Consider the following 20,218-nt stretch of genomic DNA (forward strand, 5'->3'; position numbering starts at 1 on the left):
ATTAGTAAAAGAATGTTTAATCACTATTTTAAAATAAAATTTTATAACTAAATATAAACATACTAAAGAATAAAAACTAAATATTCATTTATATAATATTTTTAATTATATATAATACTAGATAATTTAAATGGCAAGATTATATATATAAAAGACAATGTCATAATTTCACTAAAAATATTTGAAATTGAAGTGGTCATAAATTAAAAAAATATTTAATTATAACTAAATACATTCATAATATAATCTTTTATTTTAAGATCCAATAAAACCCAACCAAGAAAACCCCAAATCTAAATTATTATATTTAGACTGAGATGTGAATATTTGTTACATTAAGTATGATCTATTGCTTTGTAAATATTTTTGACAAAACATCAATAAAATAGTTTCTATAATATAATAAAAATAAAACCCATTATTCTAAACAATGAAATACTTTTTCTTGATCTTATTTGAAATTACTTAATCAAAGATTGTTTTCATCATCATCATCTAGAAATCCTTAAGCAACTTACGGACCTGTTCCAGTGTAACAAAGAGCACAATAGTAAACGGTCCTTGTCTAGATATGGTCGGAATAAAACCCTTATACAAAGCCATCAACCCTTCAGATCTAACCGTCTTCATCAAACAATCAACGGCTCCATTATAAGGCGGTGCTTTTCCCTCTTCAACTTTCATAGTCATAACCCTAGTTTTTATCACATCCACTGGATTAGAAACCACCGCCGCCACAAATCCGGCAGAAAAACTCGCCGTCACATGGGTACCAATCCCATCTTTCATCAACCCTTTCTTCAATATACTTTCCTTAATCTGATCATAAGATGATAACTGCGATGCCGTAACAAGCATAGCCCGATTCACAGTTAGCCCTGATCCACGCCATAAAGAAGTAATACCTTCGTTCTTTGTCATCTGAGTAATCGCATCAATCGCGCTTTTGTAATTCCGACGTTGTTCTAAAGGAAGACGACCATCTGCTTGCATTCTAACCATCGCTAAATCAGCTGGGTTACCAACGGCGGCGCCAATTCCGCCGGCGATTAAACCGGCTGTTATTTTCAGATGAAGTGAGAGATTACCAGATTCTTTATCTGTCCATTTGTTTTTCATAATATCGTATAAACCCATTCGGGTTGTTGAATACATGGTTTGTCGGAGAACGGTGGCGGATACGCCGGAGAATAGTGATTTAACTCCGTCTTGTCGGATGATTTGAAATCCGACGGCGATTGGACCCATTTTAGGTGGACGGACAGTTGATGGATTAGGGTTTATGTTAGATTCGCCTTGTAATTGCATTCGGACTTTGATTAGATCAAGTGGGTGAGTGCTGCAACCGGCGACGATTGAAGCAATGCCTCCTTCGACGAATCCTTTGAGACCCATATCGGAGAATTTGAGGAGGAAGAAGAGGAATTAGATACGATTCTGTTTTGTATTATCAATTGAAGCTAGAAATCATCTCACAAGATGAATGAAAAGGTGCGAAAAAGACGCAAATTTTGTTGATTGTTTGACGAGAGAAGATCGGTAATATATATAGGGGGATTGGATTAGATTAAGGAAAGAAGAATTCAAGAATTGGTAAATTACAGTAGAGAGAGAAAGAGTTAAAATACTAGGAAGAAGAAGACGGTAGTAGTTCACTTTCTATACACTACTTTATTTTATTTTTTAATTTACTTTTGGAATTGTTAATTTATATAAATAAAATATTTTTAAAAATATATAAAATTATTTATAGAAAGTAATTAAAGATATTTTAAAATTTTGAGTTCAAATCTAATAAATTAATATGTAAAATTAAAATTAAGGAAAATTCAATGGATGTTAAACCTATTTAGTTTATTAAAAAAGTTATTTGATCAATTTCATTTGATTTACTTGGCATTATTTAGAAATTATTTATTTATTTTATTTAATTACATTCTTTATATCAAATATAAATAAAATTATTTTTTATTTGATAATTTAAAAAAATTATTATAAAATGTTAATATACATTCTATTTGGATTGATTACTAAAGTGTGATTGTTTTATTAATTGTTTTTATATTTTATCAAAAAACTTAAACAAAAATATTAAGGAAAATTTTACCAATTTTTTTACAGCTTGATTTTAAAATTTATTCAAAAAATTATTTTTCACTTAAAAATGTTCTATTTAATTCTATCATATTTTTTATATAAATATAAATACATTATTTTTTTAATAATTAGAAAATAACACTTTATAAAAAAGATAGGCAGATTTGTACAATTTTAACTAATTCCTGAAATAGAGTAATTAATATGGTAATTTACTCTGATTTTTTTAAGGAAAAGATAATCTAAGAATTTAATAAAGGGGTAGTCTTTTATATACTTGAGATCGACACAAACTAAATACAAATTTGACAATCTTTTTTGACAATCTTTTTCTTTATCTAGCTATAATTTCAGACTAATATATTTTAGATATAGATACTATTAAAATATATAAATATATTTATTTTATAATAACATGTATAATATATTTTCAGCTACCTTTAACATAGTTTGAAATATTTTTATAATCTTATTTTTATTTATTTTATAAATATTTAAAATGTTATAATATAATTAATTTGTATTAAAAATAAACATAAATTTCTCTTATACATAGTATATTAATTATTTATTTTTTAAAATCTTAGATTGTTGCTTATTTGTTTCCTTAATATTATTTTAATACTTAGATGAGATTTTTGAGGCAAAACGCAAACAAACAACATTTAAATATAAAAGAAATGAAAATAACAACTTTGTCATTGTCTTTATCTGTAATATCGTTATCTAGAAATAGAACGGAGCAATTGTGTTGTCGTTGAGAGTGGAGCTGAAAAAATAATTTGAAGACGGAGTTGAGAGATTTGACCGTAATAAGATTTTAAAAAATAAAAATAAATATATCAAGTATAAGAAGGATTTGTCTCTATTTTCACTCCAAATTAGTGATGTTAAAAGAGTGAATTCAAACAAAAAAACAAAAGTTAGAAGAAGTAATTTCAAATAAGATTATATTATTTTAAACTATATGTAATTGTTACCCTTTATTTTAAATAAGATACTAATTATAATAACTCACTAAGTTAATTTAAAATCTTTGTTTAAAAAATAAAATATCTCTTATTTCCATACTAAAACATTTAAATTAGATTGAATCATGACTATAAAATTGAATAATAATAATTAATTAAAACAAATTCCCCAATTTTTTGATTAATTCCAAACAAACTAACAAGTTTAAGAAATTTGTCTCATGGAATGAATACTATTATCGTTATTTATAAATATAGTTGGTAAAATTGAATTGAGATTACAATGAAATTAGTAATTATAAAAGATAAATAATAGTAGAATTAAAATAGACAACTAATGGGAAAAGGAAATCCAAACGAGAACTTATTAGTGGATGACGATGATGCTAAACGTGGGTCTTTGACTCGTTCCAGTTAGCTGGGATTTGGGAAACTCACTTTATTTTAAGAGGGTGTTTGTTTCAATGTTATTTGACTTTTTATTTATTTATTCATTTTAATGTTATTTAAATATATATATATATATATATATATTTATTTAAATCGTGATTCATAAATATTTTAAAAATAAACTAATTTATTTTTATTTTTATGTTTGTTACTTTAGATCACTCGGTTTCGACATTATATTTTGTTATGTTTGAGTCCACTTATAAATAAAAGAAAAAACAAGTTTCAAAATGTGATCTGTGAAGAGTATTGAAATATCTCTACAATTCTAAATAAACAAGTTCAGGATAGGAAAGTTTATCCCTAATTTAAAAAAAATTGAATTCAAAAGAAATTTATTATTCTGTTTATTTAATTGTTAAAAAAATTGTAAAACTTACTTTATTTAATCGTTTTATTCAATTTTTTCCATTATTTATTTAAGTCCACTGTAATTTTTTTTAACCACGTCCAAACACTTAATCCCAGGTAATCTTTCCAACTTTAATTTTGTTCTCTTGTTGACTACTTTAAACCCCTTACATTAGAAAGTTTAGCAAAAAACTAATTTGAATTAAAAAAATAATTAAAAAGTTAGAATTATTAAAAGAAGAGGGCAAAGTTAAGTCTAAAATGGAGATGTTGAATTTAGGCTACCATTAAAGGTCATATTTTTTTATATTTTTTTATATAATTAAACTCAACGAAATTATAATTAGAAGCTATCCAACGGGCAACAGATGATGATGAGATGACCATTGCATACAACGAAGTGGCATTGCCATGGTTTGACTTGACCTGAGATTTTCTCTCTCTACAAATCTTTGCCGGCGCCGGCGGCTTTCCGATCAAACTACTACAACCTTGGAAAAAGTCAGACAGATACTTTACTTCACTTAGGGAGGACGACTTTCTAATAATCACGTCACTTTTAGTCATTTTTAATACAAATTCAATTTTTTAAGCAACTTTAAATGAGCCCCATATTATTTATTCAATGTGTCACTTGTATCATATGCATATTTCATATTTGATATAAGGATTTTTAATGAGTTTTTATTAATAATAATAATAATGTTTGATGAACAAAATATTATTTGGGTTTTTATTTAGTTTAATTAATATAATATAACATAAAAAAAAATTATATTTAAATTAAAATTTATTAAAAATAAAATAAGGTATTTTAATATTTTGATGGATAAATTAAATGATTTAATAATTAAAAAAATATATAGTTGGATAATTAGTCTTGAATAGTATGATTTTGAGTTATTTTGTATTATTTAAATAATTTTATTCGATATAAGTTATATTAATTAAACATAAACTATTTAAAATTATTCAAGTAAAAAAATATGATAATTTGATGAAGGGAGCAGATAGAATTCTTGATTAATATTAACTTCAATTGAACCATGGCTAATATTATTAATTAGAGTAGTATTGATTTATAATAAGTTTACTTTTAATTAGGTAAAAAATATATTATTAGATAAAAATGATTAATTGGAGTATTGATTTTGATAAAAGATAATAGAATTATTATTATTATTTTTAAGTTGGGTTATGTATATGTACGTGTTCTGTGTTTAACTTATTTTAGGAAATAAAATTTAATTTAGAAAATTAGATGAGAAAAAAATTAATTAAATTTATAATTATTCGTTGTCCTAATTTTTTAAGAAAAATATAATATTTTATGTACAATTTTTTTATATTGATTTATGCATAGGATGTTACATCATAGTTTTTTTTAAATAAAGTTATCTTTTAGATAAAAAATAAAATATTAATTCCTTGTTGTCACTAATTTTATTTTAAAATATTTATACCAAGTCTCAAAGTTGGTAGATATAATTCACGGATAAGCTTGTATACATTTTTCATAATTTTTATTTCTCAACAAAATTTCACAACTGGAAGATTTTATTATAAAAAAATAAAATAAAAAATATTTCTTCAGTTGGTCGTGATCTTATTCCATTGGCTCCTGGTTGAGATTATTTATATTATTTCACTAATTTTCTAATCAGTTATATCATCAAATTTATTAACTAAAATATATTTTATTTTATTATTATTATTCTTTAAATATTTTTATTTAAAATTTTATTTTTTAAAAGTTTATAGCAAACTAATTTATTAAAATAATACATATATTATTTGAAATAAACCTATACAGAATAAATTCTATAAGTACAAGAATCAAAATGATGAGACTACTTTCATAGTTGCATGCAATAATAAGAAAAGAATGAAAGACATATAAGGTTTATATATATGAGCATAAATGCCTTAAGTAATGAAATAGTTATTATATATACCATTTACACCATTCATCTTCCTTTTTCAACATTTCAAGCAACTTTAAGAATATATGCTTTTTTATTATTGTCTTTGCTGCGGACTTCTCAAGCAACTCTTTTAGTTTAATTTATTAGCGTCAATATTTTTACTTAAAAAATTTATTTTTACTAAACAATAGTTGCAGATATTAAAAAAAAAAGTTAATAATAAAATGTTGAAATCCAATACTAAAGTTGGCGACAAAAACTGTGTCTTGTGATAAAAAAAATGAAAAAAATATATTTATTTATAATATTAATATTTTTATAAACCAACTATAGTGTAATTTGATGGTTAAATTGAATATTATAAAAAAAACTTAAAATCTCTTTTATAATATATATATATTATGTATTATAACACTACTTTGTATTAAAATTAGATAATAAAAGGTACATTTTAAGATATATAGTAAATAACAAGATTATAAAAAATAAAATCATGGTAGTATTTTTTATTATATATCTTTGACCATGCTAGAGGGAAAATTTGACGAAATGACCCTAAAGAATGACATATTTGTATATGTGGTAATCCGATAATTTTTATTCCTTTGGTGGTCACTTATTTTTTTTTTTTTTGATGAAAATACCCTTATCGCGTAACGCGAAGAACTTCGCGTTTCGCGAAGGGAATAGAGTTTCATAGAAATACTCTAATTTTTTTTTTCATTTCGTTATTTTTCTTTCGCTCTCTTCTCTCTCTACTCCGCGTTCTCTCTCTCGCGACGGCCATCGGCAACAGCGACGATAAAACCCTAAACGAACACATCATACAAATCAACAACCAAAATCCGTTCTAATATCATTTGATCATATTATTGTTCATCCTACTAATCGATTTATGTTCTTATTTCGTTCATCTTCAAACCCTAAATCTTAAACCATGAGGTTGTTCTTAATGTTCATTTTGATGATATTTTGTTCATCTTGTTCATATTGGTTGATCAAATTCATTATTCATATTGATAATATTGATATTTGCATATTGATGTTCAAGGAAGATTCATGTTCACGATGGAATGTCCCTTCGCGATGGGCCAGATTTGTTGGTTGATGTTATGAACTAGTTGTTCATCTTTTCGATGATGAATTAGTTGTTCTTATTTCGTTCATCTTTTCATGTTCACGGTGGAATGTCTCTTCGCGATTGGCCAGATCTGGATGATCTCGACGTAAGGTCATCCAACTTTTATCGGGTACTTCCATTTTTCTAATAAAATGGAAAACAACCCGCATTATTATTTACTTAACTTTGTCTAAATTAATTAGGCTTACATAATTATAACATAATCTCTACCTAATTTATCATTTATCTAACCAAAATTCAACATAATCTAACATTATCCAAACAAAATTCAACCTAATCTAACATTATCCAACCAAAATTCCACCTAAACAAACAATAATAAAACCTAATATAACATTATTTCATTCATACACAATTCATTCAAACATATAACAATTCTAACCTAAAATCAAATCTAATTCAAACCAAATCTAATCCAACATTATTTCATTCATACACGTTTTAAACCAAATCTAAACTAAAAACCAAATCTAAATCAATAATAATCAATTAATTCGATACATGAATCTAATATATATTCATTCACAAACCTAAATCTAACATAATCTAACATAAGTCAAACATAAACTAACATCAATCAAACTTAAATCTAACAAAATATAACATAAATCAAACCTAACATAAATCAACCTTAAATCTAACATAAATCAAACATTAAACTAAGCTAACCATATAATAAACCAACAATAACTAACCTTGCAGGAAAAGAGCGACGAAGAAGAGCGGCGTCGTTCGTCAATGGCGTGGGAGGCGGCGACTGTAGGTAGATCGAACAATAATAAACCTATTAATCAAATAATAAACTATTAATCAAAAACCAAATCCAACAAAATCAACATAAACACATATACTTATTAATCAAACAATGATAAACCAAATCTAACATGAATCCAACAAAATCAACATAAACATATACCAAATCAATCCAATAATATAATCAATCCAAAACCAAATCCAAAAACCTAATCCAACAAAATAAAACACTAATATAAACCAAATCTAACAAAATCAAACTAAACTATTGAACATATAACCTAAATCTAACATTAATATAAACCTAATCTAACAATAATCCAACATAATCAATCCAAAACCAAATCCAAAAACATAATCCAAACCTAAACTAACCAAAATCAAACATATTTCAAACCTAATCTAACCTAAATAAATCCAAAAAACCAAATTAAACCATAAATCTAATCAACAAATATAAGTTAAAATAACCTAAAATCAAACAATCAATTAATATAACAAAAAATAACCTAAAATCAAACAAAAAAAGTGACCTTGAATTGCAGGCGGCGACTGTGGCTTGAATCGGACAGAGGCAACGACGTCTTCCGGCGACTGTGGCTTGAATCAGACGGAGGCGGAGCAGCGACGGGGAGCAACAAAGTCGTCTTCAGGCGGATGTTGATTCGAACGAAGCAGCGTTGTCGTCGTCTTCTATGGCGGCGTTGTCTTCTACGACGTCGTCGTCTTCTACGGGCGACATCGTCTTCTTCGGCGCAGAAGCTAGCAGCGGCGGGCAGACTGGTCAGGGAGAGAGAAAGAAAGGAAAGAAACGGAGAAGAAAGAAGAGAAAGAGATAGATTTTTTATTTTAATGAGGTCAATTCCGAAAGTTTTATATAAAACTTTCGGTTTTGATGGTTATTTTCGAAAGTTAATGATATAACTTTCGGAATTACCACTTGACAAATTGTTAAATTAATTGGTTTCTCACCTTCTAATGACCTTGAACAACATTAATTTAATACATTTGCTATCCTTAAAATACTACACAATCCATATGATCAAACATTACACACATTAATAAGATAATCAAACATAAACATTCATATACACTTCTCTATATAATCAAACACAATCATAAACATTTTAACATTAATCACAATATTAATTTTTAAAATACAACACACACTTGATTATATTAGTTAGGAGTCTATATTGGAAGATAAAAATCAATTAATTTAACAAATTAAGAAGTGATAATTCCGAAAGTTAATGGTATAACTTTCGGTTTTGATGGTTATTTCCGAAAGTTATATCATTAACTTTCGGAATTACCACTTGACAAATTGTTAAATTAATTGGTTTTTCATCTTCTAATGACTTTTGAAAAACATTTATTTAACACATTTGATATCCTTAAAATATTACAAACTCCATATGATCAAACTTTATACACATTCATATGATCATCAAACACAAACATACATATACACTTCTTTATATAATCAAACAAAATCATAAACATTTTAACATTAAACACAATCTTAATTTTTAAAAAACAATCCACACTTTATTAGATTACTTAGGAGTCTAGATTAGTAGATGAAAAACAAATTAATTTAACAAATTATGAAGTGGTAAAATCGAAAGTTTATATAAAACTTTCGGTTTTGATTAATATTTCCGAAAGTTATACATAAAACTCTTGGTCCTGACCTTAAACATAATGTTTTTTTAGGAAGGGTCAAAAGCGAAAGTTTTTAATAAAACTTTCGCAAATACCCCTCCCAACACTTAGAAAAAATTTCAATTTTTTTTGGGGAAGGGTCAAAAGCGGAAGTTTTCAATAAAACTTTCGCTTTTGACCATTCCCAACACTTAGAAAAATTTTCAATTTTTTTTGGGGAAGGGTCAAAAGCAAAAGTTTTCAATAAAACTTTCGCTTTTGACCCTTCCCAACACTTAGAATGATAGGATCGGCTTTATCAATAGAGATGGGGGTCTGACTATTGATGAAAGCTTATGAAAAACGGGTTGAAAGAAATCTTGTTAAGAATTTGATTCGCTTTCTATTCTACGCAAACACTTGTAAACACTTGAAACAGATTCAAGGCGAAATTGTTTACTTGGTTTGAAGCTCAAGATGAAAGATGAAAAGATGACAAAAATGAAAGAACACAGTAGTTTGTTAATGGATGTTCGGAGAAACTCTCCTACGTCACCCCTTCTTCCAACCACCGGAAGGATTCACTATAAAATGATTAGAATCACATACAGTTTGCACACACTTAGCTCACTATTGAACAGAACACACTCTGTTCAATTTACAAGATGAATAATATCACTCAGCTAAAGGTGTTTTTGATTATAGCTCACAATACAAAGTAGGAAAGCAGCTTCACAGTAATGGCTTGATTTCTCTCTCTAGAATATCAGCAAGCAAGATTGTTTGTTCGTAAGGCAGATTGTGAAAACCAGTTTTTCTCCGTTGTCCTTAGAATCTGATAAATACTGGGCAGAAACTAACGGTCGAATCTTTTAAAATGATACGTGGCACTCTTTCATTGAAAAGCCTACATTGTATACAGCAAGTTCTGAGCACAAGGATCGTGGCCGTACACCACTAGTAGTGCGCCGAATATTCCATCAGAGATGTACCTGCAAAACAAGTAACATGAGGAAAATTCTCTTACGTGGCATTCGTTGGTTGGTTGCATATAGCTGTTGTACTGATCTTCACTAGAAAATGGAGCAGGAGTATGGTATAGCTATAGCACGTGGGGTAGGAGGATGCTAGCTTCAAGCATACTGCTTAAGCTGAGCATTAGACGTATTTCAGTTAGACGGATTGTGAAAACCAGTCTAATGAAATTAAACATCCCTGTCTAAGATCAGAATTTATTAGACCGCCTGGTCTAATGGGATTAGACTAACGTCTAATTACAATCACTTCAGACTTGTCTGAAGGAGTTAGACTCACGTCTAACTTTCACCAATTAGATTACACGTCTAATTGTTAAAACCATTAGACTGCACGTCTAACTGAGTTAGGCTACATGTCTAATTCCGGTTCTACCTCAGACTAATCTGAAGGAGCTAGACTTACGACTAACTTTCACTAATTAGACTACACATCTAATCATTCACTAACCATTAGACTGCTCGTCTAACTCTATTGAGTTAGACTGCACGTCTAATTCCGGTTCTACCTCAGACTAATCTAAAGGAGTTAGACTCACGTCTTACTTTCACCAATTAGACTACACGTCTAATTGTTACAAACCATTAGACTGCACGTCTAACTCCACTGAGTTAGGCTGCACGTCTAATTCCGGTTCTACCTCAGACTAATCTGAAGGAGTTAGACTTACGTCTAACTTTCACTAATTAGACTACACATCTAATCATTCACTAACCATCAGACTGCACGTCTAACTCCACTGAGTTAGACTGCACGTCTAATTCCGGTTCTACCTCAGACTAATCTGAAGGAGTTAGACTTACGTCTAACTTTCACATTCCAATAGACTACACGTCTAACTCCGCTGAGTTAGACTGCACGTCCAATTCCAAATATATTAGACTGCACGTCTAACTCCGCTGAGTTAGACTGTACGTCTAATTCCGCTGAGTTAGACTGCACGTCTAATTCCGCAAATATATTATACTGCACGTCTAATTTCATTCATTCATTAGACTGCACGTCTAACTCCGTTGAGTTAGACTGCACGTCTAATTCTATGCATTCATTAGACTACACGTCTAACTCCGTTGAGTTAGACTGCACGTCTAATTCTATGCATTCATTAAACTACACGTCTAACTCCGTTGAGTTAGACTGCACGTCTAATTCTATGAATCTAATGCCAAAATCGGTCTAATGATCGTCATTAGAGCTAAATCTCATTGAAAAATGATTTCGATACACTTGCATCAAAACACATAAATCATTTCATCATCAAAATCCCAATGGTTAAATTATTTCAACACTTAGTCAAAATAATTTGACCCAATAATTTTCCCCTTTTTGATGAAGAAATTGAAAACTTTCATATATATACACCAAAATATGCATTCATCATATAAATAAACAACCATTTACATGCACATACAACATACAAAAATATCATATTCATAATCAACCAAATGTGAGTGTTTTCAGAAGAAACACATAAAGACTTTTTCCCAAAAATAACCAAAATAAGTTAGCATCAAAACATTACCAACAAATTCTCAAAAACTTTCATCTTAAATGAAAATAATTTCCATTCTAATCTTCTTTTTCTTCTTCTTAGTCTTTTTACTGGAAAGGATAGACTTCAACCTAGGTGATCTCTAAGACTGCGGTTAGAGGAGGGTTGGAGACATCTCTTTTCCTTTTCTTGGACTTGAGCGTCTTCACCCTTTGAACGTAATCGACAACCTTTTGGTTGTTCAGGATTTTAGAAGGAAGGTGAAAGCTCTTACCGGGTTCATCCAGAAGGAAACAATGAAGAGAGCTAAGAGGACCATCTAAACCAAAAATAGTCTTCCGAGCAACAACCAATTTGACAAGATTTTTGAAGAGGAAGTTTGTCCAGTTGACAGGAACACCCCTGGTGATAGCCACCATCATCTGAATGACTTTCGTACAATACTTGTAAGAGGACTATTTGGAGAGAAGAGATTTTGAGATTATATTGTTTAGAAGAGCAAACTCATCCTTCATGAGGTTTTTCTTTCCATGAATGTCCACTTGAGGAGAATCAGAAAAGACTTTCATCATTGTAATCATTATGTCAGACGGAGTGGTTGAGAACTCATCAATACCTACGTTTGGAAGCTGGAAAAACATACCGAAAGACTCTTCGGTGATGCAGATCATCTGGCCCATCACGACCCCAACAACGACTTTATCCTGATAAAAACTCGCTGTTTCGAAAAATTCACGGACCAACTGTTCGTGATAGAGATGATGAGGGGTGAGGAACTTTCTCAGCCCGGAGGCTTTCAAAGAATCAAACATTTTGATCATGCCGAGAGATTTCAGAGTGGATATGGATTTGAAATCCACTTGAATCGATTTTGAACGGAAGAGAGACATTTTGATTTGATGAACAAAGGCTTAGACGATTCGAATTCTAGAAAGAGAGAGATGGATCTCGAAGAACTCCTATCTTTTAGAGTGAATAATCCAATAAATATCAATGTCTAACGTGTAGGGATTTTCTAATGATTACTCATACCGTCAAGAACCCAAAAGTCTGTTCCCAATAAATGTATCATTTAATGTTATCATAAAAACGAACAGTTTATACTAAATGTACAAGAAAAAGTTGTCAGAAATATTAGTCATTCCTTATGTATTAAGAGACACGTTTCTTCAATTCTTTTGAGGAATGACTGATTTGATTTTTGGCGGGAAAATGAATTTGAGCAGAAACATAAGCAAAGGACAGTTGTCCTAATAGCCAGAAGATGAAGGGTCTAATTACACCGGTAGTTAGATGTTTATTTTCCTTATCACATTTTCAACTTTCTTTTGATAATTAGTCTATTAGACGTATACGTCTAATTATGCAATAACACCACGTGCAACACGCATGTTTGGTTAGACATGAGCATCCTCTTCCTCATGACGTAAAAACGTCTAACGTCTATTAGACGTATCCATCTATTAGACGTATCCGTCTAACCATGCAGGTTAATATAACCAATACAATGATTCCAAAGAAGATTAAACTGCTAAAGTAGACATACGTCTAAGTAGCTGTATTTCTCAAACCCTAAATCCTTAGGACGTATTAAGACCTCTGTCTTTCATGTCTGTTTAGTTAAGTTTTGAACAATACGTTTCCCATCAATTTATGCACGTAATCACATCAATCAAGATCAACAAGACCTAACATGTTTCTAAAGTGAGAAAACTTAGCTTCCGGTAGGGGTTTCGTGAAAATATCTACAGTTTGTTGGTCTGTAGAAACATGTTCAAGACGAATCTGCTTCTGATTAACGTGTTCTCGGATGAAGTGATTCCTGATTTCAATATGCTTTGTCCGAGAATGCAGAACTGGATTGTAGGTGATTGCGATAGCACTCATGTTGTCGTAGAAAATTAGAGATTCATCAGCCTCAATCCCATAATCCCTGAGCTGTTGTTGAATCTACAGAACCTGAGAGCAACAACTTCCAGCAGTAAGATACTCTGCTTCAGCTGTAGACGTGGCGACTGACGTCTGCTTCTTGCTGAACCATGAGATTAGACGATCTCCAAGGAACTGACAAGTTTCACTTGTGTTTTTTCTATTAATTTTGCACCCTGCATAATCTGCATCTGAGAAACTAGTTAAATTGAAACTGGAATCCTTCGGATACCACAGTCCCACATTTTGAGTTTCCTTTAAGTATTTAAGAATACGTTTAGCAACAGTAAAGTGAGAGAGTTTAGGATTAGCCTGAAATCTGCCACAAGCACCAACAACAAATTGAATGTCTGGACTGCTAGCAGTTACATACAGCAAGGATCCGATGAGGCCTCTGTAAGCTGTTACATCGACACTTTGGCCACCTTCATCTTTATCCAATTTACTAGAAGAGCTCATTGGAGTAGCTGCTGTAGAACAGTTCTCTAAACCAAACTTCTTTAGCAGTTCTTTGGTGTATTTGGCCTGGTTGATAAGGGTTCCATTTTCTAACTGACGGACTTGAAGCCCAAGGAAGAATGTCAATTCTCCCATCATGCTCATTTCAAATCTGTCATGCATCAGCTTAGCAAACTTCTCACACAATTTGGGGTTAGTTGAACCAAAAATAATGTCATCAACATATATTTGAACAAGTAGAATATGAGAATCTTTAGTAAATCTAAACAAGGTTTTATCTACTGTCAAACAACAAAGTCATGATCAAACAAGAATTCAGTTAATGTGTCGTACCAAGCTCTAGGAGCTTGTTTCAGACCATACAATGCTTTTTCAAGCCTATAAACATGATTAGGTAGCACATGATCTACAAATCCAGGGGGTTGCTCAACGTATACTTCTTCACTTAATTTTCCATTTAGAAAAACACTTTTCACATCCATTTGAAAAACCTTAAAGTTCTTAAATGATGAATATGCTATGAAGATTCTGATTGCCTCTAGTCTTGCAACCGGTGCAAAAAACTCATCAAAATCAATACCTTCCTCTTGTCTGTATCCTTGAGCAACTAAACGAGCTTTGTTTCTAATGACTAAACCATCTTCACTAAGCTTGTTTCTAAAGACCCATCTTGTTCCTATAACTGACTTGTCAGTTGGTCTAGGAGTAAGATACCACACTTTATTTCTCACGAATTGGTTTAACTCCTCCTGCATAGCATTGATCCAATCTGGATCAACTATAGCTTCACCAATTTTCTTGGGTTCAATCTGAACAATAAATGCGGAGTTGGCCATTTCATCCATCAGTTGTCGTCTTGTCCTTCGAGGAGAAAAAATATTTCCGATTATCAGTTCTGGTGGATGATTTCTGTTTCATCTAAAGTTGGATCCAAGGGGATTGGTCATCTGAACTGGTGACTCCGCAACGTCTAAACTCTCAACTTCTTGTTGAACAGGAGTTTGTACGTCTAGTTGAACTTCAACCGGATCAACCACTAGATCAGATAGAGCCATCCGCTTATCCAAAGTTTCTTCTTCTTCACTTACAGACTCAAGACTAGTCGCTTTAAGTCTGTCAACAAGATCAATGGATTCATTGAATTTGCTCTCAACAGGCTCATCAAAAACTACATGAAGGGATTCTTTAACAGTCTGTGTTCTTTTGTTGTATACTCTATAAGCCTTGCTTACTAATGAGTATCCCAACATGAATCCCTCATCTGCCTTAACATCAAAAGCGGTCAAATAAACCTTTTCATTGTTATAAATAAAACATTTACACCTAAATATCTTAAAATAAGAAACTGTGAGAATTCTCCCATAGTACAGTTCATAGGGGTTTTTATCAAAACGTTGGTTAATTATTGACCGGTTTTGTGTATAGTAGGCAGTACTAATGACTTCTTCCCAGAACCTCTGAGGTACACCTGATTCAGCAAGCATAGATCTCGCTGCTTCCTTCAGAGTTCTCACTCTTCTCTCAACAATGCCGTTTTGCTGTGGAGTTATGGCACTAGACAATTCGTGCCTAATTCCAGTCTCCTCGAGATAAGATGATAGGTATCTGTTAGTGAACTCAGTTCCCTGATCACTTCTAATGCACGTAATATTTAAAGATTTCTAATTCTGAATTTCTTTAAATATCTAATCAAATTTTCAGCATTTTTATCTTTTGATGGTAAAAATGCAACCCATGTAAATCGAGAGAAATCATCAATAATAATTAGGGAAAATCTCATTCCTCTTATGCTTTTTACAGGAATTGGACCAAACAGATCCATATGTAAAAGTTTTAGGCAACGACTGGATTGTGATTTCCCTTTACTTTTGAACGATGATCTGCCCTGTTTGCCTAACTGGCAAGCAGTGCATATCTTGTCCTTTGAAAACTGAAGTTTGGGCAAACCAATAACTAAATTGTTTGAGCAAATGTTGTTGATGATTTTGAAATTTAAATGGTTCGAACGTTTATGCCATAACCATTTCTGGTCATTCTTGACAATCATGCACATAAGATCAGAAGACTCTTTTTGCCAATTCATTTTGTATGAGTTTCCTACTCTACTTCCAGTCAATAAAATGTTTCTATCTTGGTCTTTAACTAGACATGCATGATTTTGAAAATCTACTGACAAACCATTATCACATAATTGACTAATGCTGATCAAATTATAACACAGATTGTGAACAAGCAGCACGTCATTAATAGTTAGATTACCATGGATAATCTTACCCTTACCCATGGTCTTACCCTTCTTGTTGTCACCAAACGTGATCTTAGGTTCAGAGCAATCTGATATATCAGTGAAAAGCCGTCTATTTCCTGTCATATGCCTGGAACATCCGCTATCAAGATACCATACAGATTCCTCCAGTCCTTCGTTTATTTGTACCTACATAAATAAATATTCACAATCTTTTGGTACCCACTTTCAATTGGGTCCTCGATCAATCAGTCCCTTAGGAATCCATATTTGAGTTATTCTAATGAATATCCCATTTTGTGTTGTGATTAATGTATAAGATTTTGACTTAGTAGATGACTTCCTTCTAGCCACTGATCCTTTAGCTCTTGAAGAAGACTTTCTTTTAAAACTCATTGACTTAGAGTCAGGTTTTAGATTGCCAGACTTATTAGCTGCTTCTAGCTTATTCTTAAGCCAGCTAACAGTCGGCGGGACATAAATTATTTCATTTTTGAAAGCAACTTCCTCATGAATAGGATCATATTCAATGTCAATCATACTCCCTTTGACCAAAATTATTGGCTTAAGCTTGTCAGATGAGTTGGACTTTTTGCATGACAAGTTATGGCCATTGCTATCAAATCCCAATCCGGATCTAGATCCAGCAAGTTTTAACTTGCTGATCTGATATTTGACAACATCTCCTGATCTTGTCCATGCACTGACTACATAGTTTAATCTCTTGTTTTCAGATGAAAGAATTTGAATCTGTTCTCTGAGTATCTCATTCTCAGATGAGATCTATGTTAACTTTTCATCGAAAACGTTTGATTTAGATTCTTTGTTGGAGAAAATAACAGTTGATTCATATTTCACTTTCATTTCGTAAAAAGAGTCAGCTAACTTCTTGTACTCATTGGCCATACCATTGAGTGTATTAGTTAGCTCCTCGTTTGTAAATTCTGGTGCAAATATATCATTTACCTTAGATTGGTCATCTGCCATCAAACATGTAACTGCTTCATTCTCTTTTTCAGCAGGAGACTCCTCTGAATCGCTATCGGCCCATCTGGATTTGTTTTCATTGTACATGAACGCTTTTTGGTCCTTCTTCGCTTGAATACCTCTACTGTAGATCTGATTAAGCTTATCCAATATCTCTTTAGCAGAGGCACAAGACTTGATTTCATAGAACACATTCATGTTGATCGACTGATACAGAATGTTTCTAGCAACATTATCTAGGTTGTTGGTCATCTTATCTTCAGTAGTCCACTCACTTCTTGGATTCGAAATCTTTATGGGGCCATCAGTAATGACGCTCCACATATCACAGTCAAGAGCAGCCAAGTGAGCTTGCATTCTCATCATCCAATATTCGCAGTTGTCCCTTGACAGAACAGGGATCTCATTGATGATAGACACGCTTCAGGTTCTTGATGCTTGAGAATAGAAGCAAGGCTCTGATACCAATTGATAGGATCAGCTTTATCAATAGAGACGGGGGTCTGGCTATTGATGAAGGCTTATGAAAAACGGGTTGAAAGAAATCTTATTAAGGATTTGATTCGCTTTCTATTCTACGCAAACACTTGTAAACACTTGAAACAGATTCAAGGCGGAATTGTTTACTTGGGTTTGAAGCTCAAGATGAAAGATGAAAAGATAACAGAAATGAAAGAACACAACAGTTTGTTTATGGATATTTGGAGAAACTCTCCTACGTCACCCTTCTTCCAACCACCGGAAGGATTCACTATAATATGATTAGAATCAAATACAGTTTGCACACACTTAGCTCACTATTGAACAAAACACACTCTGTTCAATTTACAAGATGAAGAATATCACTCAGCTAAAGGTGTTTTTGATTCTAGCTCTCTCTTGATTCACACACAGTACAATTAGAAAAGCAGCTTCACAGTAATGGCTTGATTTCTCTCTCTAGAATATCAGCAAGCAAGATTGTTTGTTCGTAAGGCAGATTGTGAAAACTAGTTTTTCGTCCGTTGTCCTTAGAATCTGATAAATACTGGGCAGAAACTAACGGTCGAATCTTTTAGAATGATGCGTGACACTCTTTCATTGGAAAGCCTCCATTGTACACAGCAGGTTCTAAGCACAAGGATCGTGGCCGTACACCATTGGTAGTGCGCCGAATATTCCATCAGAGATGTATCTGCAAAACAAGTAATATGAGGAAAATTCTCTTACGTGGCATTCGTTGATTGGTTGCATATAGCTGTTGTACTGATCTTCACTAGAAAGTGGAGCAGGAGTATGGTACAGATATAACACGTGGGGTAGGAGGGTGCTAGCTTCAAGCATACTGCTTAAGCTGAGCATTAGACGTATTTCAGTTAGACTAGTCTAATGAAATTAAACATCCCCGTCTAAGATCAGAATCCATTAAACCGCATGGTCTAATAGGATTAGACTAACGTCTAATTACAATCACTTCAGACTTGTCTGAAGGAGTTAGACTCACGTCTAACTTTCACCAATTAGACTACACGTCTAATTGTTACAAACCATTAGACTGCACGTCTAACTCCACTGAGTTAGGCTGCACGTCTAATTCCAGTTCTACCTCAGACTAATCTGAAGGAGTTAGACTTACGTCTAACTTTCACTAATTAGACTACACGTCTAATCATTCACTAACCATTAGACTGCACGTCTAACTCCACTGAGTTAGACTGCACGTCTAATTCCGGTTCTACCTCAGACTAATCTGAAGGAGTTAGACTCACGTCTAACTTTCACCAATTAGACTACACGTCTAATTGTTACAAACCATTAGACTGTACGTCTAACTTCACTGAGTTAGACTGCACGTCTAAATCCGGTTCTACCTCAGACTAATCTGAAGGAGTTAGACTTACGTCTAACTTTCACTAATTAGACTACACGTCTAATCATTCACTAACCATTAGACTGCACATCTTACTCCACTGAGTTAGACTGTACGTCTAATTCTGGTTCTACCTCAGACTAATCTGAAGGAGTTAGACTTACGTCTAACTTTCACATTCCAATAGACTGCACGTCTAACTTCGCTGAGTTAGACTGCACGTCTAATTCTAAATATATTAGACTACACGTCTAACTCCGCTGAGTTAGACTGCACGTCTAATTCCGCAAATATATTAGACTGCATGTCTAATTTCATTAATTCATTAGACTGCACGTCTAATTCTATGCATTCATTAGACTACATGTCTAACTCCGTTGAGTTAGACTGCACGTCTAATTCTATGCATCTTATGCCAAAATCGGTCTAATGATCCTCATTAGAGCTAAATCTCATTGAAATATGATTTCGATACACCTGCATCAAAACGCATAAATCATTTCATCATCAAAATCTCAATGGTTAAATTATTTCAACACTTAGTCAAAATAATTTGACCAAACATAGAAAAAATTTCAATTTTTTTAGGAATGGTCAAAATCGAAAGTTTTATTGAAAACTTTCGCAAATACCCTGAGTCAAAAGCGAAAGTTTTTCAATAAACCTTCGCAATTACCCTATTTTCCAATCAAACATTTTCTATAATTTTCTCAAATAAAGACAAAACCAATAAATAAATGAAAAAAATTCATAAACCACATTAATAAACCAAAAGATAATAATAGATCATAATTTAAAGTACACCAAATCTTACATCAGTTCGAACCAAAAAGATTACACATAATAAATTAAACACTAAAATCTACTAATTAGTAGATGAAGGGGGA

General features: G+C 31.8%; 1 protein-coding gene across 1 annotated transcript; it reads right to left on the reverse strand.

Moving 5' to 3' along the window:
- Positions 1-377: 377 nt before the first annotated feature.
- On the reverse strand, positions 378-1,557 carry LOC124922484 (mitochondrial uncoupling protein 5-like). The gene has a single exon (XM_047463214.1). The coding sequence runs from the start codon at positions 1,393-1,395 to the stop codon at positions 496-498; it is 900 nt and encodes a 299-aa protein (XP_047319170.1). The 5' UTR covers positions 1,396-1,557; the 3' UTR covers positions 378-495.
- Between the last annotated feature and the right edge of the window lie 18,661 nt (positions 1,558-20,218).

Source organism: Impatiens glandulifera, chromosome 1 (assembly GCF_907164915.1).
Source record: "Impatiens glandulifera chromosome 1, dImpGla2.1, whole genome shotgun sequence".
Taxonomy (NCBI): domain Eukaryota; kingdom Viridiplantae; phylum Streptophyta; class Magnoliopsida; order Ericales; family Balsaminaceae; genus Impatiens; species Impatiens glandulifera.